The 22,662-nt window shown below is 29.0% G+C and overlaps 1 protein-coding gene across 1 annotated transcript in view; it reads right to left on the reverse strand.

The window, feature by feature from the left end:
- The window catches only part of LOC132720434 (procollagen-lysine,2-oxoglutarate 5-dioxygenase 2-like), a 46,653-nt gene that overhangs the window by 21,296 nt on the left and 2,695 nt on the right, over positions 1–22,662 (reverse strand). Inside the window, 3 exon segments of the mRNA XM_060704582.1 lie at positions 14,759–14,813; positions 16,018–16,151; positions 21,024–21,112. Of these exon segments, the coding sequence (XP_060560565.1) occupies positions 14,759–14,813; positions 16,018–16,151; positions 21,024–21,112 (278 nt within the window).

The raw sequence follows: 22,662 nt of genomic DNA on the forward strand, positions 1-22,662 counted from the left end.
CTTATTTTAATTTTAAAATTAATTTTTCCAGACCCAAAATTCAAAAAAGTTTTAAAAATTTAAAACCCAAAAAAACAAAATTCCCCGGGAAATTTGGCAAGGCAGAGTTATGTTCTTCTGCATTTCACATCTACCCATTGGATATATCTAAACCACCAAAAATTTCTGTTGATATCTTTTATAGTTTTCAGATTCCTGGAAAGGTTTTTTTCTAAAAGGGAGATAATTCCCAAAAAAGAGGGGTTAACAAACCTTTTTCTTCCCTTTTAAAAAGCACATCACCCCCTTTAGATCTAATTTTCCTACAAAATTTTATGTTTATATCTCTAAATTTTAGAGTTATGTCCCCGGGAAAAGGTTTTTTTAAAAGGGGAAATTCAAAACTTTTGGGAAAAAAAAGAGTTATGGTTTTTTTGACGCCTGCATCCACTTTAATGCCCCCCTACCCCTGTATTTAAGTTTTAAACAAAATTTCCCCCAAAGGTTTTCAAGTTATCCGGACAAGAAAAATTTAAAGGACGGGCAAACAAGGTGGCGACTATATGCTCTCCCTTTTGGGGGCATAAAAAATTTATATGTTATTTCCCCCAGACCCAAAACAACGAACGGAAGGGCAAAAGAAAAGGGCAAAAGGCAAGGTGGTAAATTTTATGCTCCCCTTTGGGAGCATAAAAAATTTATTTTATGTGACCTACATGTTATTGTAAAGGGTTTTACTACCTGATTTTTTAAATTATGCAAAATACTTAATTATATTTTAATAAACACAATTAAAAGTGCAAAAAATTTATAAAAAAATGAAAAGAAATTAAATCAAAAAAATTAAAAATGAAAAAGATAAAGAAAAAACCTCCTGAACAAAAATTTTTCTCATGTAATTTCACATCAGGATCAGCTTTTAAAAAAAAACAAAAAAAACATTTAAAATGTTATACAAACTTCAGGTTAATAGAGGTTGCCCAAAAAATTGTGCACTGCAGTTTTGTAAGCTTTTAAATATAAACAAATGAATTATATTCACATAAAGGGGGGAAATTGTCTAAAAAAGAAACTAAAAAAAAAGCAGTAATGGGGTCCGTGTAAAAGAATGGTCATTAAGTTCCCTTAGTAAGTTTCCCGGGAAAGAAAAAACATTGGGTTATTTCTTTTCTTATTGTATTTTTTTTGTTGTTTGCAAAGAAGCTTTTCTTTTAATTTTATATTTGTTTACTGTCAATAGAGGAAAATGATTGTGCAAAGCATTTTGTTTTTTTTTGTTCTTATGAAAACGTACATGTAACATTTCCCAAAAGGCACAACTATATTGGCAACCTCTCACATGCGCCGGCTTTAGGGACAACGTCCCCTAAGGGTTGTCATCATCTCCCGACTCTCCCCTTCTACAAAGCGTGTGTACCATTAAAAAAAACGCTTCATGACACTAAAATTGTCCCGTTGCCCTTTTAAGTTTTTATTAGGTATTGTGGGTTTTTCCCAATATTTGAAAAAAAATTTAAAATGATGCCCGTTTTTCAAAATTTAGCGCTGACTTTTCCGAATACAGTTTTAAAAGACCCCACAAAATTTCGTTTACGCCCGTTACTATGGGGGAATAAGTATTTTCTATGACGTTAGGAATACGCAGACACTTTCCTTGAATTTTTAACGTTTATATGTAGTGTTTTAAATTACCTGTTCGTCAAAGTAATAACAAACCCCAATTTTTGTCGTGCCCCGGGTTTTAGTTCCCAAAGGGGTTACTGTTTTTACGATTTGTTTTCCACATGCCGGTTCCATTTTTTTCTTTTGTTTTTTTATTTGAGACAGTTTCCCCCCTTCAATGATGTTAATTCATGTTTTTCTATCATTACCTCACGACAAAACTGCAGTGCACAATTTTTATGAAAACCCCGTATCTCATATGATTCTATGTTTTTTGTCATTAATTTAAAATAAGAGCTGCTAAAATTAAAAATTTCAAAGATAAATAAGGCATGATTAAAGTTCAAATGTACAGTAATATAAACCCAAGGTTTTAATAAATCATTTAAAACCAAAAATTTGGGCATTATAATACTATGATGAAAACACAAAAGAAGCCTTTTTAATGTTTTTGGGGGTGATTACTATTTTTTTTAAAATATTTGAGCATGGGATAGAAGGAACTGGAATTTTTTTATATCGATCTTTGGTTAATTCATGTATATAAATCTTAGGCCTTTCCCCAAAAGTTGAAAAAAATGTCAGACATTGGTCTGAAAACATGAAAATCTGTCAACCGAAACGAAATCTGTGGACCAAAAAAAAAATTGATCAAAAAAAAGTTGTTTTTTGTTTTTTCTAAGAACTTTTTTTTTAAATTTTTTTTCGCTGTAAAAATCGGCCATTCCTTACAGCAATTTTCATCCCTCCCTATATAAAAAAGTTTCACTGTCGCTTTTTTTTTTTCTTTAAAATTTTTTGTCTCAGGTCTTTCTTTTTATCTTTACTGCTGTTCTGCTGTTCCCTTATGAGATTTTTTTATTTTTCCAAGGGTATGGCACCTTTAGCGATGCCATTTTGAAAAATCGGGTGGGATAAAAAACCGGGCCATCCGGAATAAAAAATCGTGACCCGATCAAAAATTTTTTGTACTGTACTGTCTTCTTGTATGTTTTTAGGGAATAATTTTAAGAAATTGTTAAAGTTACGAAATCCCTTTAAGGAATTGCTGTTTTTGTAGGGTTTTTAGGAGAATTATTTGAAGCATTTTAAAGCTTACTGAAAAAACCCTTTTTTAAAGGGGGGAATTTAGCTGTCATATTAAATTTTTATAGGAGAATAATTTGAAGCATTGTTAAAATAAAATGAAAACCCTTTAAAGGGGAAATTGGGGTTTAATTTTGCATGTTTTAAGGGGAATAATTTAGCATTGTTAAAGCTAAACTAAATCCCTTTTTGGGGGTTGGTGTTTAACATGAGTTTTTTAGGAGAATAATTTTAAACATTGTTAAATAAAAAGAAAACCCTTTAAAGGGTATTGGTGTTATATACATGCAGTTTTATAGGAGAAAATTGAAGCATTGTTAAAACAAACTAAAACCCTTTAAAAGGGAAATTGGCTTATATCATGCATGTTTTATAGGAGAATAATTTGAAGCATTTTTAAAGCTAAACTGAAATCCCTTTTAAAGGGGAATTTTGGGTGTTTATATACATCATGTTTTTAGGAGAAAAATTTTTAAGCATTGTTTTAAAATAAATTGAAATCCCTTTAAAGGAATTGGTGTTTTTATACATGATGTTTTTTAGGGGAATAATTTGAAGCATTGTTAAGCTATACTAAATCCTTTTAAAGGGGAAATTTGGTCCCCAATGGGAAAAAGTTACCATGAATTCATGTTGTTGGTATTAGCCATACATGACAACAAACCAAAATAAATTAATTAGGGTGTTTATTTTTGGGGTTGAGTATATGATGGTAAAACATTAATATTAGCAGAAAGACTAATTGTTCTAAAAAAATAATATTAATATTCACTATAAATATTATACCAACAAAATTTCTTTGTTCAAAAGAATTTTTCATCCTGAAAACAAATATACTTAATAAATTTCTTAACCCAAACAATATTTAAGAAATATATCTTAACCCAAACCCGGTGGGAATTATTGTTTTTTATTTTTTTTCGCTTTCTATAAATAGTTTTAGAAAATTTTTTAAAAATCCAAATATACTTTTCTATAGTTTTATATTTCAAATATGTAGGGAAAAACTGCCTTTTATAGACCAATCCACTTAAATACATGTCTTGAACTAACAGCTGGGTAAATCTATTATCAATATTCACCAGGTTAAAACTAAATGTGTAAAGTTCAGCAGGGGGCCCGGAAGGATGGTCAGTGTAAAAATTAACACTGTTGGTTAACTGTATCAGCAATGTGACCAGGAGAGATGGGCAGTGTAAATTAACACAGTTGGTGTAACGTATAAACATGTGACCAGGAAAAGATGGTCGTGTAAAAATTTAAAACATTTGGTTTTAAATGTTAGCATGTCAGGGAAAAATGGGCAGTTTTAATATTAAAACATGCTGGTGTTTAATGTGAAAGATCTAAAACTATAATTTTCAATAAGTAATTTATTCTACTTATAAATAAAATTTATATCTGATTTTACACTTTTATAACAATAAACTATTCTCTCTATAAATAAAATTTTAAACAATTGTGACTGTATATACAATAATCTATTTTCCCCTATAAATAAACTTATATCTGATTTTGCATTTTATAACAAAATTTATTCTCCTTATAAAAAAACTTATATAGTTTTGACACTGCATATCAAAAAATTATTTTCCCTCTTTTAAAAACTTTATCAGATGTTCATGTATATACAATAATTTATTTCCCCTATAAATAAACTTTTATCTGATTTTGACACTGTCATATACTAATTTATTTTTCCTCTAAAATAAAATTATATTGATTTGAAAACTTCATATACAATAATTTATTCTTTCTATAAAAAATTATATCAGATTGCCTGTTTATAAAAATTATTTCCCCTTATAAAAAAACTTAATTTTGTTTGACACTTATATACAAAAATTATTCTCCTCTATAAATAAACTTTTATAGATTGGCACTGTCAAATAATTTTTTTCCCCTATAAATAAACTTATATCAAATTTTGACATGTCTATACAAAATTTATTTCCCCTATAAAAAAAAACTTTTATCAATTGTGACACTTCATATACAAAATTTATTTCCCTATAAATAAATTATATGATTTTGACACTGTCTATACATAATTTATTCCCCCTTTAATTAAATAAACTTATTTTTGTTTTGACACTTTATTACAATAATTATTCTCCCCTATAAAAAAAATTATATCAGATTGTGACACTGTCATATACAAAAATTATTTCCTCTAAAATAAATTTTTGATTTTGAACTTCATATACTAATTTATTCTCCTTATAAATAAACTTATATCAGATTGTGACCTTCATATAAAAATTATTTTCCCTCATAAAAAAAAATTAATAGATTTTTGGGCACTGTATTACAATAATTTATTCCCTCTATAAATAACTTATATCGATTGGGGCACTGTCATATACAATAATTTATTTCCTTATAAAAAAAATTAATCAGTTGTGAACGGGCATATCAATAATTTTATTTCCTCTATAAATAACTTATACAAAATTTTGACACTTCATATACAATAATTTTTTTCCCCCCTATAAATAACTTATATTGATTGTGCACTTTTCATATACAATAATTTTTCTCCTCTTAAAAAATATATCAGATTTTGACACGTCATATACATAATTTATTTCTCTATAAAAAATTTTTTCAGATTGTGACACGTCATATAAATAAATTTTTTCCCTCTAAAAATAAACTTTTATCGATTGTGCATGTCATATAAAAATAATTTTTTCCCTCTATAAAAAACTTATATCAGATTGTGACACTGTCATAACAATAAATTTTTTTCCTTTCTATAAATAAACTTAATCTGATTGTGACACTGCAAATTTACAAAATTTATTTTTCCCCCTATTAAAAAACTTTTTATCGTTTTACATGTCATATACAATAATTTTTCTCCCCTTTTAAAAAAACTTTTATCGATTGCACGTCATATACAATATTTATTCTCCTCTATTAAAAACTTATATCAGATTGTGAACGTCAAAATTTCAATAATTATTTCCCCTATAAATAAACTTATATCGATTTTGCATTCATATACAATAATTATTCTCCTCTTTAATAAACTTAATCATGTACACTTTCATAACAATAATTATTCTCCCCTTATAAAAAAACTTATATCGATTGGCACTTATATACAAAATTATTCTCCCCATTAATAAACATATCAGATTTGTGCACTGCTATCAATAATTTTTTTTCCCCTATAAATAAAATTATATCAAGTGACACTGTCAAACAAAATTATTTTCCTATTAATAACTTATATCGATTGTGACACTGTCATATACAATAATCTATTTCTCTCTATAAAAAAACTTATATCGATTGTGACAAATGTCATATTACATAATTTATTCTTTCCCCTATTAATAAACTTATATCAGATTGTGACACTGTCCCTATACAATAATTTATTCTCCTCTATAAATAAACTTATATCGATTGTGACACTGTCATATACAATAATTTATTCTCCTCTTATAAAAAACTTATATCAGATTGTGCACTGTCATATTACAATAATTATTTTCCTCTATAAATAACTTATTCTTATTGTGGACACTGTCAAAATTTTAAAAAATAATTTATTCTTCTCTAAAATAAAATTTATAGATTTCACTTCATTCAAATAATTTATTCTCCTCTATAAATAAACTTATATCTGATTGTGGACCTGTCAGTATAAATAATTTATTCTCCTCTATTAATAAACTTTATCGATTGGACACTGTCATATACAATAAATTTATTCTCCCTATAATAAACCCTTTTATTCTGATTGTGACACGTCATATACAATACTATTTCCTCTATAATTAAACTTATATTCGATTGTTGACACTGTCATATACAAAATTCTATTCCCTCTAAGATAAACTTATATCGATTGTGACACTTTTAAATAAATTTATTCTTTAAAATAAACTTTATTTGATTGTCACTTCATTACAAAACTCTATAAATAAACTTATATCGATTGTGACACTGTATAACAATAATCTATTCCCTCTATTAATAAAAATTTATCAGATTGTGACACTTCATATAAATAAATTTTTTCTCCTCTTAAAAAAAACTTATATCGATTTGCCTGTCATATCAATAATTTTTTCTCTCTATAAAAAAAACTTATATCGATTGGGGACATGCATATACAATAATTTATTCCCTCTTTAATAAACTTATATCAATTGTGACATGTCATATACAATAATTTTTCTCCCCTATAAATAAACTTATATCAGTTTTTTGAACTGTCATATAAATAATTTATTCTCTTTTAAAAACTTATATCTGTTTTGTGACACTGTCTTACAATAATTTATTCCCCCTATAAAAATTATATCAGTTTACATGTCATTATACAATAATTATTTTCCTCTATAAATAAACTTATACCGGGGGCCCACGAACCCGGGCCCCAATAACGCTTTTACAACGAATATTTATGTAAATAAATTCCCAAAATCTAATGTTTTTTCAGAAACTTTAAATTTAATCCAATTTTCGAAATGACAATTCGTTACAACAAAGAATCACTCGTAACATTTTAAATTTTTGGGTCCCCAAATGTCATATTGGGGCAGCCATTTGCAATCAGGGGGAAAAACTCGCGGTAGACTTAACAAGCACATTGTCTATTTAAGGTTTAAAAAAACAACTTTTTTTTTTAACGGGGGATTTCAATCTATCATTGTCACAACAAGTTAATAAAAATTTTTCAACAACATAACATAAAAATTTTTTGCTTTTAAAAGACGTTAAATTTTTTCACGTTTTTGCAGAAAAAACTGAACCTCTTGATACTTATACACAACAGTGTGTGAAGACCCCAGTGACCACATGTGTCACATTGAGCCCATTTTAAGGTAAGACCTGGAACCCTTTTCAAAGTGGGGGGAAAAGAATTTTTGCACTGCAACGGGGCTCAAAAATCATTTTTTCTAAAGATGGTCCTACTTTCAGTGTTTTCATAAAGATTTTTGGTCCCCCTTTTTTTACTAGTTAGCCCTGATGTTATGGTTTGGGTTTTTTTATTTGACAAAATTTGCATTTACTTTTGTTTTTTCAGTTTCAGACTTTTTCCCTAAATTTTTTTTCTTTAATTCCGATTTGTCATGTTTTTTTGAATCTCCTTTTTTTTTCAGAAGAAAAAATTTCCAAAAATTTTTTTTTGGAGGAAAAAATTTTTTTCTTTGGTTTTTGATTTTACAACTGGGGTTGTTTTTTTACTTTTGAGGAATGATTTCTTTTTAAAGAGTTGATTTTCGGGGAAGGCATTTTTCAACGGACTTTAAAAACCTGTAACTTACATTTCCACCTCTGTTGTGCGGGGAGCACCCTGATTGGGTAATCTCTGCTGGAGCAGTTTGCTTATTGCATATCACATCTGGATTAAAGGATAATCCAGCTTTTTAAAAGAATGGATAAAAATATTGTGGGGCAAAAACCTTAGAAATTGGCCTGGCATCAGTTTTGCAACCTCTATCGGGGAAATATATTTCCCTGGTTGCAAATATTAATTTCATTCACTGTAAAAGTGGCGTCATAGGAAAATATGCCAAATCAAGGGGGGTTGTGTAAGATAGATGAGTTGGGGCAGTCAAAGAAAAAAACATTTTTTTTCTTTTGCCCAGTCTGTTAAAGTCAAGGAGTAATGTGTTTGCATCTCATTAAAACAATAATTTTAGTATCTTTTCTAAGTTTGAAAATCTTTGAAAAGTGGTTTAATCATTATACTAAAAACAGCCAGGGTTTAAAAACCCCACTCTCAAATTTTTCTCCATCAATCCAGGGCAAAACCCTTCCCAAGAAGTTCCCACCACGTTTTCCAGGAAGAAAAAAAAGGGGTTTTGATTTCCAAGGCATTAGAGATCCAATTACTTAACATTTTTTTGTTTTTCGATCCCAAATGGGTTTAAACTGCTTTCCACGACAATCTTTTGAGGTCTGTTTCTCAGTTTGGAAACCCCTCTCATCAACATTGATTATTTTTTGGGTCAATAGTCAATTTTTTCTTTAAAAGTGGGCAGCCATGAATAGTTTTTATAATTTTGCTGAGGGATTCTTTTCTCGATTAAGGTAACTTCTGTGGTTCACAACTTTTAATTTCCGATTCCTCTTTAGAATGCTTCACCCATCCTTTTTTAGGGGGTTTTTTTAAAGTTAAGTTTTCCAATTACTTGGGATAATCTGCTGATTTTTAAAACCGGAGTTCACTGGAGCCAAAACCAAAAACCTATAGACGACATTAAAAAAATTTTTGGGCTAGCTGTCTCTCTTCAGCCCACGAAGAGACGTTGCCCCCCAAACACAATCAAAGTAACATTATTTTTTTGTTTTATCTCTAAGAGTGTCTCTGGCCCCCCAAAATCATTGAGGGTTTTTAACGATGCTCCATTAAGGAAAACCTGGAGCCTTTGAAATTTTCCCATCATAAAGGGTTTTGTCTACCCGGGGATAGTTTTTACTTTTAAGTCCTGAAAAAAAAAACTTTTTCCAGAGGAAAAACTCAAATAATAAAGATAATACAATAATCTATTCTCCTCTATAAATAAACTTATATCAGATTGTGACACTGTCATATACAATAATTTATTCTCCTCTATAAATAAACTTATATCTGATTGTGACACTGTCATATACAATAATTTATTCTCCTCTATAATAAACTTATATCAGATTGTGACACTGTCATATACAATAATTTATTCTCCTCTATTAATAAACTTATATCTGATTGTGACACTGTCATATACAATAATTTATTCTCCTCTATAAATAAACTTATATCAGATTGTGACACTGTCATATACAATAATTTATTCTCCTCTATAAATAAACTTATATCTGATTGTGACACTGTCATATACAATAATTTATTCTCCTCTATAAATAAACTTATATCAGATTGTGACACTGTCATATACAATAATTTATTCTCCTCTATAAATAAACTTATATCTGATTGTGACACTGTCATATACAATAATTTATTCTCCTCTATAACTCTATAAATAAACTTATATCTGATTGTGACACTGTCATATACAATAATTTATTCTCCTCTATTAATAAACTTATATCAGATTGTGACACTGTCATATACAATAATTTATTCTCCTCTATAAATAAACTTATATCAGATTGTGACACTGTCATATACAATAATTTATTCTCCTCTATAAATAAACTTATATCTGATTGTGACACTGTCATATACAATAATTTATTCTCCTCTATAAATAAACTTATATCAGATTGTGTCACTGTCACAATAATTTATTCTCCTCTATAAATAAACTTATATCAGATTGTGACACTGTCATATACAATAATTTATTCTCCTCTATAAATAAACTTATATCTGATTGTGACACTGTCATATACAATAATTTATTCTCCTCTATAAATAAACTTATATCAGATTGTGACACTGTCATATACAATAATCTATTCTCCTCTATAAATAAACTTATATCAGATTGTGACACTGTCATATACAATAATTTATTTCCCTCTATATAATAAACTTATATCAGATTGTGACACTGTCATATACAATAATTTATTCTCCTCTATAAATAAACTTATATCAGATTGTGACACTGTCATATACAATAATTTATTCTCCTCTATAAATAAACTTATATCTGATTGTGACACTGTCATATACAATAATTTATTCTCCTCTATAAATAAACTTATATCAGATTGTGACACTGTCATATACAATAATCTATTCTCCTCTATAAATAAACTTATATCTGATTGTGACACTGTCATATACAATAATTTATTCTCCTCTATAAATAAACTTATATCAGATTGTGACACTGTCATATACAATAATTTATTCTCCTCTATTAATAAACTTATATCAGATTGTGACACTGTCATATACAATAATCTATTCTCCTCTATAAATAAACTTATATCAGATTGTGACACTGTCATATACAATAATTTATTCTCCTCTATAAATAAACTTATATCTGATTGTGACACTGTCATATACAATAATTTATTCTCCTCTATAAATAAACTTATATCTGATTGTGACACTGTCATATACAATAATTTATTCTCCTCTATTAATAAACTTATATCAGATTGTGACACTGTCATATACAATAATTTATTCTCCTCTATAACTCTATAAATAAACTTATATCTGATTGTGACACTGTCATATACAATAATTTATTCTCCTCTATAAATAAACTTATATCTGATTGTGACACTGTCATATACAATAATCTATTCTCCTCTATAAATAAACTTATATCTGATTGTGACACTGTCATATACAATAATTTATTCTCCTCTATAAATAAACTTATATCAGATTGTGACACTGTCATATACAATAATTTATTCTCCTCTATAACTCTATAAATAAACTTATATCTGATTGTGACACTGTCATATACAATAATCTATTCTCCTCTATAAATAAACTTATATCAGATTGTGACACTGTCATATACAATAATTTATTCTCCTCTATAAATAAACTTATATCTGATTGTGACACTGTCATATACAATAATTTATTCTCCTCTATAAATAAACTTATATCAGATTGTGACACTGTCATATACAATAATTTATTCTCCTCTATTAATAAACTTATATCTGATTGTGACACTGTCATATACAATAATTTATTCTCCTCTATAAATAAACTTATATCAGATTGTGACACTGTCATATACAATAATTTATTCTCCTCTATAAATAAACTTATATCTGATTGTGACACTGTCATATACAATAATTTATTCTCCTCTATAAATAAACTTATATCAGATTGTGACACTTTCATATACAATAATTTATTCTCCTCTATAAATAAACTTATATCTGATTGTGACACTGTCATATACAATAATTTATTCTCCTCTATAAATAAACTTATATCTGATTGTGACACTGTCATATACAATAATTTATTCTCCTCTATAAATAAACTTATATCTGATTGTGACACTGTCATATACAATAATTTATTCTCCTCTATAAATAAACTTATATCTGATTGTGACACTGTCATATACAATAATTTATTCTCCTCTATAAATAAACTTATATCTGATTGTGACACTGTCATATACAATAATTTATTCTCCTCTATAAATAAACTTATATCTGATTGTGACACTGTCATATACAATAATTTATTCTCCTCTATAAAATAAACTTATATCTGATTGTGACACTGTCATATACAATAATTTATTCTCCTCTATAAATAAACTTATATCTGATTGTGACACTGTCATATACAATAATTTATTCTCCTCTATAAATAAACTTATATCAGATTGTGACACTGTCATATACAATAATTTATTCTCCTCTATAAATAAACTTATATCAGATTGTGACACTGTCATATACAATAATTTATTCTCCTCTATAAATAAACTTATATCTCGATTGTGACACTGTCATATACAATAATTTATTCTCCTCTATAATAAACTTATATCTGATTGTGACACTGTCATATACAATAATCTATTCTATCTATAAATAAACTGATTGTGACACTGTCATATACAATAATTTATTCTCCTCTATAAATAAACTTATATCAGATTGTGACACTGTCATATACAATAATTTATTCTCCTCTATAATAAACTTATATCTGATTGTGACACTGTCATATACAATAATTTATTCTCCTCTATAAATAAACTTATATCTGATTGTGACACTGTCATATACAATAATTTTATTCTCCTCTATAAATAAAACTTATATCTGATTGTGACACTGTCATATACAATAATTTATTCTCCTCTATTAATAAACTTATATCAGATTGTGACACTGTCATATACAATAATTTATTCTCCTCTATAAATAAACTTATATCTCAGATTGTGACACTGTCATATACATAATTTATATAAATAAACTTATATCTGATTGTGACACTTGTCATATATCAATAATTTAATTCTCCTCTATAAATAAACTTATATCAGATTGTGACACTGTCATATACAATAATTTATTCTCCTCTATAAATAAACTTATATCTGATTGTGACACTGTCATATACAATAATTTATTCTCCTCTATTAATAAACTTATATCTGATTGTGACACTGTCATATACAATAATTTATTCTCCTCTAAATAAATAAACTTATATCAGATTGTGACACTGTCATATACAATAATTTATTCTCCTCTATAATAAACTTATATCAGATTGTGACATAATTTAATAATAAACTTATATCTGATTGTGACACTGTCATATACAATAATTTATTCTCCTCTATAAATAAACTTATATCAGATTGTGACACTGTTCATATAACAATATTTATTCTCCTCTATAACTCTATAATAAACTTATATCTGATTGGTGACACTGTCATATACAATAATTTATTCTCCTCTATTAATAAACTTATATCAGATTGTGACACTGTCATATACAATAATTTATTCTTCCTCTTTATTCTCTTGATTGTGACCTGTCATATACAATAATTTATTCTCCTCTATTAAATAAACTTATATCTGATTGTGACACTGTCATATACAATAATTTATTCTCCTCTTAAAATAAACTTATATCTGATTGTGACACTGTCAATATACAATAATTATTCTCCTCTATAAATAAACTTATATCTGATTGTGAACACTGTCATCAATACAATAATTCTATTTCTCCTCTATAAATAAACTTATATCTGATTGTGACACTGTCATATACAATAATTTATTCTCCTCTATAAATAAAACTCTATAATAAACTTATATTGATTGTGACACTGTCATATATACAATAATTTATTCTCCTCTATAACTCTATAAATAAACTTATATCTGATTTGTGACACTGTCATATACATAATTTTATTCTGACTATAAATAATACTGATTGTGACACTGTCATATACAATAATTTATTCTCCTCTATAACTCTATAAATAAACTTATATCTGATTGTGACACTGTCATATACAATAATTTATTCTCCTCTATTAATAAACTTATATACAATTGTGACCTGTCAATACAATAATTTATCCTCTCCTCTATTACAATAATTTATTCTCCCTATACTAAATAAACTTATATCTGATTGTGACAACTTCATATACAATAATTTATTCTCCTTCTATAAATAAACTTATATCTGATTGTGACACTGTCATATACAAAATTTACTATAATAAATCATATATTGTGACACTTTTCATATAACAATAATTTATTCTCCTCTATAAATAAACTTATATCTGATTGTGACACTGTCATATACCAATAATTTATTTTCTCCTCTATAAATAAACTTATATCTGATTGTTGTCATATGTTCTTTATTTAAACTTAAACAACATTTGCTGGGTGGCACTTAATACAACAGTAGAAATATGTCATAAGATGAATTATTTGACAACAATAAAAATATTCTGAAAACTAAATTAAATATCTGGTCAATAAGCAAACATGAAAATACAGATATATTCTTCCAAAACCCTTTATGGTTCATAGTATTATATCATTTTGTAATGGCAAAAGTTGTCTTTTTATTGCAAAAAAAATCTAATTCATAATCTCCCTTAGTTTGTCAAGTATTAAGTTAGAAAAAAAAGAAGAACTAAAATTCAGATCAAATCTTTTTTTGAAATTTTGTTCTCTGACATTAAATTATAAACATGAAATAGGATGTTTCACAAAAGTAATTCTAGTGCCGATTTGACTAATTTTGGGGCAAAATTGACTGATTTAGGACCGATTTGACTTCTTGAAAATTTATTGAAGCTGATTTGACTCCGATTTGACATACTTGTATGCCAACAGACAGACAGATGCCAGGGGGTATAACATAATATGCCCAAAATTCTTCCGGGCATATCAAAAATAGAATCAACAATGAGCTAGCATCAATGGTCTACACTGGTCACAATGGTTAGATTTCGTCACCAGGTTAAAGGTATAAAACAGTAATTATTACCGCTAAATGACCTGTCCGGCCAACAAAATCCTTCAGCAGAGAAAACTAACACGTGCATCAAACTTGTTGAACTTTTCTAGAATCTCTGATGCTCCAGCTGTGACCAACAACATCATAACTTAAACAAACAAAATGATCAAATTTATATTATATATGTAATTACCTTAAAGGCCACATTATGCATCAGAAATGTTTTTTTTTTGTTTATAATATTCAAAAGCATTTAATATATTTTTTTGGTATCCTATTATAGTTTTTCCAAAAAATAATTTGTACTTAGTTTACAAGCCAATTACCTTAACCATCTATTTCTTCTGCTATTTTTTAGCAAATTATATCAATTTCTTCACCGATTAAATATTGGGAGTTATACTTTAGAAGAGGTAAAATTTGTAACATTGAAATGGCCATGAAAATCAAGTCTGTGAAAATGTCATCATTCCAGGTTTCTATGTGTTTAAGGTAAACAAAGTGATTCCTCGGAAGCATTAATCAGAACAAAATTACAGGAAAATTGCAGACTTGGTTTGATTGAGTCTGTACATGAGAGATAATGAATAAATGCAACATCCCTCACGCTCCCTAGCACTGGCTTGATCGGTACTCAATTCCCAACATTTAATAGTGCTTACTGGCATCAAAGTTCCTATTCGCTCTGGGTACCAGTTTTCCAAGCAACCAAGCTTCTATTTGTTTTAGGTAACCAAGTTCATATGTGTTTAAGGTAACCAAGTTCGTATGTATTCCAGGTAACCAAGTTCCTATGTGTTCCAGGTAACCAAGTTCTTATGTGTTCCAGGTAACCAAGTTCCTATGTGTTCCAGGTAACCAAGCTTCTATTTGTTTTAGGTTACCAAGTTTTTATATGTTTCAGGTAACAAAGTTCCTATGTGTCTGGGGTGTGTTTCGGGTAACCATATTTTGAAAAACTTTTAACAATTTTCAACCTGACAATCATTCCTTAATAACAAAGAAACAATGATGCCAATCAATTACCAGCTATTACCAGATGATTATTATTAAAGTATCAACAAACAGATAACTTCAGTAATTGTGAATCCACAACCTTTCTGACACATAAAGATATCCACTTTACCCAGAATTACTGGAACAGTCAAGGAGACTTGATCAACCTTAACTTATAAATCAGTAAATAATGTCAACAACTTCATGATCAGATTGTTTTAGAATTTTACAAGTAGAACAAGAAAAGTATTCATGTAAATACAACATATTTTAAACATACAAACTGTCTGTACAATTTTATCAGTTTAACTTTTCAACATATGACTGAATTATATTAAAGATATATACATATTTACCTGTCTGTAAACATAAGAATCAAGTCACTTCTGTCTTTATACTGGGACAGTTCTTCTTTCAATATATTGATCTTATGACCCCCGCCAGTATTGGTCATGTCCCCGCCACGCCAATCCAAACCTAAACCAAAGACCTGCAGAGAAATAATAGCTCACAATTATTTCTTATCTAATATAAAACAGAGCAAATTCCTGAAATATCAAATTTCTTTGATAAATCTATTATTAATTTCTGACCTTTTTACACAAAACTTAAGAATGACAATACCAGACATACAGTACTCTCACCGCGGGTTTTGCTTTTTCCGCGATACCACCGCGGACGATTTTTTTTTATCGCCGACAAACGCGGGGGTTCGTCCGCGATGAGAAGCCTAATTTCCCAGCGATCCCCGGTGTTCAGTTGTTTCCAACGCGGACAAAATTCTGACGACCGTTCTTCATTTATCGATAAAATCAGTCACCCGTTTCCCGCGGGGGAATGCCATGGTCAGTTGGTCAGTATAAATTAACCTCCAAAAATAATAGACATTTTATCATTTTTTAACGTCATCTTTTTTACACAATGACTTGAAAATTGACCACAATCGTCTCCTTAAATGTTATTATACGTTAAATTATTTGAACGGAATTTGAAATAAAAATAATTACAGCTGTACCTGTTTTTGTTGTTGTTTTTAATATTTTTGTTATAAACGTCCACAAAACTATTCGTCCACATACCAATATAATTTTACAACTGAAATCGTCATTTATCACTGTCATCTTTACTTGTTCATTCCTTGTGGTTCTATAAGTATTATTGCTGTTAAACTATATGGGAGCCATAAATATGATACTTAGTAAAAAAAAGGACATTTGTGCTGATTTCTCAATGACGACTGACGCTACAGTACCGGTACAAGTCAACCCGGCCCCAAGCAAATCAACCCGGCCGCAAGTCAGCCCGGCCCCAAATTGGTCAACCCGGCCCCAAACCAATGTTATTTCTAGTCAACCCGGCCCCATTTTTTATTAGTTATTTTGCTTTAAAATATAAACACTTATCAAGAAATAAAATAAAAACAACAACAAAAGTTTAACGCTGATATCTTTTATTATTTATTTTATATAAAAACTATCAATTTTAACAAACAAGCAACACATGCATAGTTTACTATTTATACCGTCGCGAAAATAAGATGACGTCTGTCTTCAACCTTAACCTCTCTACGATAGAAGTATTAAGAAAAAACTAAACTAAACTTTTTTATTGAAATATCATGGAAAAGAAACCTTAATGTGTTCATCGTTCAAATCATTACTATTACTACATTACTACACTATTATTACTACATCAATTTTCCAAACACTTATTACAAACAGTAAATATTCTTTGAAAATAAGTTAATAAAAAACGAAACAAATTATAATTATACTGATGAACGTATTAAATAAAAACATTCAAATGAACTGAAAAAAGATTGATGGAAACTTAATTTATACAAACCTTTTAACTCGAAATTCTATGCATTTCTTCCTAATTATCTCATTTACACTCATAAAACCATCTTTAATTTACATCGAATAAAGACATGAAAGATACTACCAACTTATTTAAAGAATTTGTTTTCACAGCTATACCTTTTTAAACTGTTTGATTATCACAAGTAGCTGGAATAATGTTGATGTACATATAATTGTTGATGCTATATAGCCTAATTATTCATTATCACTATTGCGTATTAATTAAACTGTTAAAGTCTTAATCGGCACAATTAAATTTACTGACACTTTTATGCCAGTTCATGTTTTTTTACTATTGTTCTATAGTTAATAATATTCAAATTATAATAAATCATTTTTATTCTATCATACAACAAAATGACCTGAATAGTTTTCTTTGAAAATATATATTTTGGGGCCGGAATGACCGATTTTGGGGCCGCACTGACTAATTTTGGGGCCGCATTGACCAAATAAAAATACTGTGGGGCCGGATTGACCAATTTTGGGGCCTGGTTGACTTGGGGCCGGGTTTACTTGGGGCCGGGTTGACTGTAATTCTACAGTACATGTCCTGTAAGAGGTCGATGAATGTGAATAAAAGACAGGACATAAATAAAATACATGTACATATATTAGAAATAAAAGAAAAAGATATTTAAACCATCTATAAGAATTTATTTGTATGCAATTATATTCTTTAAAAACGGGTAGACTTGTTTTTTTTTGTTTTTTTTTTACAGTAAAAATCCCGTCGAAAATGGACATGAGAAATATGCATGACACTTGCCAAAAAGTTTATGTATACTGTACATACCGTATATATATTTGACACAAATTCAAAAAGATTCTCTTTGCCATCATGTCAGATATTGTCAGATATTGTATATTGTCATATTTTTTATGATCAACATGCAAATAAACAGAAACAGTAAAACGCATCTGACAATTGAAAGAGACGTCCTGGAATATTGCCTGAATAAAATTGTTGAGGGTTACGTTTTCAAAGTTTTTAAATAAGAAACAAAAGCTGGCATATAAATTGTTGTAGTATCTTTTTCATAAATGTCATATGCTGAATTTTTCATTATTTGACTTCAAGTTTCTCACTACCATGAAGTTGCGACGACAATGATTTATCTTGATGTCGAATACATATTATACATTACCCAACACAATAACAAGAAGAAGAACAAGAAAAACACCCCTGCGAGAATTCCATGAATAATTCATGAACTGTTCATGAACATATTCATGGACAAGTTCATGAATGTGCATGAACAACAAATGAGACTTTATTTCGTTCACGGACAATTCATGAATCAAGATATTCATGAACATGTTCATGAATATATGTTCGTTAACATTCATGAATATATCAAAAGAAAAAAAGTCTCATTTGTTGTTCATGCACATTCATGAACTTGTTCAAATGCACATTCATGAAATTGTTCATGAATATGTTCACGAACAATTCAAAAACTTCTCCCAGGGGTCATAATAATGTGACATCACAATCAATTTTCATTTAATTCTAAGACTGCTGATTTGTACCAGCCATAAAATGCACAATAGACAGTGTTTTAGTACAAATACAAAACACAAAAGCCCATTACACAGGTAATGAAACTTGTTAAACACTGTGCTCATTGATTCCCTATGTACAAATTGAATTGTCATTAGAATTCACAACTTGCCAGTTTCCTCTTCAATTTATTTCTTTGACACAATTTTCCATAAGATTTTATATAGTCCATTATGTAAATACATCACTTTTTCTTCATTTTGCTAAGTCATTGTTATTTATTCCATTTTTAAGTAAGTTTGCACCGAAAGTTTGTTAAAACACATGTAGTGCTTTGTTTCTGGCGGCCATGTTGACTTTTGCATTATGGGTGTTACCAATTAAGGTCAGCCAACTCTTGTTGATGATCAGTGAGTTCATGAACTCTCTGGTTACACTATGTTGATGAATTGTTGGAGAACAGTTCATGAACGTTAGGTTCATGAACTTATTGATGAACTCCATTAATGAACTTTTGAAGAACAATTCATGAAGTTCACAAACAGTTTATGAATGTTCATCAAAATTCATCAGTTCATGAATTAAATCTCGACAGGGAGAGTGACTGCATTTGTACATGTACTGTGTTACAGTACATGTACGTATGTATACTGATGTTTAAATACAGTAATTAATTTTTAAAATTTAAGGTTTCCACCGCGTTGACCGGTGTTTGACCGCCGCGTTCCTCCGCAATTTACCACAGCGTTCTGCGGGGGAAACGGTTTCAGCCGCCGATATTTGTCCACGGTGGTGAAAATTTTCTGTCCACGGGGTCACGCGGACAATATCTGAGCAAATTTTCGTCCGCGGTAAACCTCATCCACGGGGTCACGCGGGTTTTGAAAAAGCCGCGCTGAGCGTACTGTATACAACTTATAATAAACTATAGACTGGTACACTTTATTATTCGGAAACAAATTCTCGATATTATTTAATCCTAAAGGTACAACTTAAAATTTATGTGTGATTGTAAAGATATTTACATATGGAGGGGTTTAAAGGGGTTTCTTAGCTCATATAATCAGTAACAGAACAGGAAAATATAAAATATTGGTTATTCTTTGGCAAATTAAATTTTAGATTATTTTATACTGGACATGTACAAAATCTTCACTGTATAGTGTACTATAGCTAATGTAACATACTGGACATGTACAAAATCTTCACTATATAGTGTACTATAGCTAATGTAACAGTACAAAATCTTCACTGTATAGTGTACTATAGCTAATGTAACAGTACAAAATCTTCACTGTATAGTGTACTATAGCTAATGTAACATACTGGACATGTACAAAATCTTCACTGTATAGTGTAGTATAGCTAATGTAACATACTGGACATGTACAAAATATTCACTGTATAGTGTACTATAGCTAATGTAACATACTGGACATGTACAAAATCTTCACTGTATAGTGTACTATAGCTAATGTAACAGTACACAATCTTTACTGTATAGTGTACTATAGCAAATGTAACATACTGGACATGTACAAAATCTTCACTGTATAGTGTACTATAGCTAATGTAACAGTACATAATACTTAAAATTCATGGCATACCAGCAATAGTTAGTTATACTTAAAATAGAAAGTCTTTATTACAATGTTGTTTTGTCAAATTGAATGTAAAGGGAAAAAACCTACATCAAATGTAACTGAGTCATATACAATTGTTTGTTTAAGTTTTCATGAATGACATATGTGTGTTTCTGGAGTGGATATATTATATATTAAAAAACATTCTGAAACAATCAAACTATTCTTACTTTACTTGATATACATTTATCTTATGTAACATACTGATATACTGCACAAAGCATGAAACAATGAGTTTATTATTACTTATATATTATAAACAATCAAACTATTCTTACTTTACTTGATATACATTTATCTTATGTAACATACATGTATTATATAATAAATATAGAATGTTATAATGAATTTACCTTTGTTTCCAAGTCATACTTCTTTGTACTTCTTATATATCTTCTTAACCCATCATTTTCTTCTGTTGCTATGGTCACAAGTAGCAGTTCTTGAAAAAAGAAAAACAAATTCATACACTCAAACTATGAATACAATTAACAAGAGTTTTCGGAGGAGACAGCACGCTTGACTAATCAAATATTGTACACAGTGAAGGAAGACAAAACTTTGAAAAAACGAATGAAAATAATTGGGAGTGAAACATCTTGGGAGTGAACCATCTTGGGAGTGAACCGTCTTGGGAGTAAAACCTCACAATAGTAAAAAGTCTTGGGAGTGAAAGGTCTGGCATCAGTCCCCTCACCCGGGTTTCTTCATAGATTTTAAATGAAAAATACGACAGATATTAAAACATTGTATTATTATTATATGTGTTGTATTTTATTTATGGAAACTACACTTCCCTTCATAGAGAGTAATGGGTAATTTCAATACCCCGTATCAGGCCTCATTACTTAAAGTTTTTTCTATATTAAGAACATATTTCGACTTCCATAATTTGTGTGACAAGCCAAATATTTAAGAAATAACATCGGCCTGAGAGGTGTATATCGGGTATTTAACACCGGTTTGGAGTTTTGATGCGTAGGAATTGACCACGAAGGCCGTAGGCCTGAGTGGTTAATTTTGTCGCATCAAAACGACAAAACCGGTGTTAAATAGCCGATATACACCTCTCAGGCCGATGTTATTTCGATTCTAACACGATGAAATAAGGAAAATCACTAATGTTATTTTTCAAGCGGAAATAACTTCCGGTGCCGATTTTCCTATAACGCTGTTCGATTTTCGCACCCTACTGTTGCGAAGATAGAGAAATTATTAGACAAAAGAAATAATAAGAAAAAACACGTTATTTTATCAAGTTTTCAACATTAAAAACTTACGTCGTATTGTGTTTACATCAGTGCCCCATTTATCATTCTTGTCTGTATGAAATAACGTCAGCGTGTTTATGAATGAGTTGTTTACTTACGATGACGTCATTACGCTGCTTACTGATTGGCGCCGTTTTGTCAAAATATTTATTAACTGATATGGATCTAATATGTGGTGTTAGTGTATGTGAGATATTATTTCGGTATTGTATGAAAAGAAATCATTATACAAACTGAAAATTTAAATAAAAATGCTTTTAATTGTTGCTTTAAAATGCTTTGTAAACTATACAATCGAGGGTGAAAACATAACAGCACATATACAAGTAGTCCCTAACGGGTGTTTATTGGCAGTTTAACACCAGTTTTTTTCCTTCTTTGTCTATAGTGACAAAATCACGTGAGTGTTAGAATGATGTGTAACAATCAATAATTTTGTTGATGAGCATATTAAATCATAGTTTTTAAGTAACTACTATTTTTTTATGCCTAATGGGAAATACTTGCATGCCAGTATACTACTGTACCTGGAGGATAATTTAACTGGTTAAAATGCCCGATCAGGCTTATCACATAAAAATCATATACCTATAAAAATAATTAATATGCTTCTTTAACTTTTGTTTATTAAAACATAATATAAAGTAAGATACTTCATTTGTCACAAGATTTTTTTCGCGGACTACTGCTAATTTCAAACACTATATATTTTGACAATAAT

This window comes from Ruditapes philippinarum, unplaced genomic scaffold, assembly GCF_026571515.1.
Source record: "Ruditapes philippinarum isolate M1 unplaced genomic scaffold, ASM2657151v2 ctg6997_1_1_1_1, whole genome shotgun sequence".
NCBI lineage: Eukaryota > Metazoa > Mollusca > Bivalvia > Venerida > Veneridae > Ruditapes > Ruditapes philippinarum.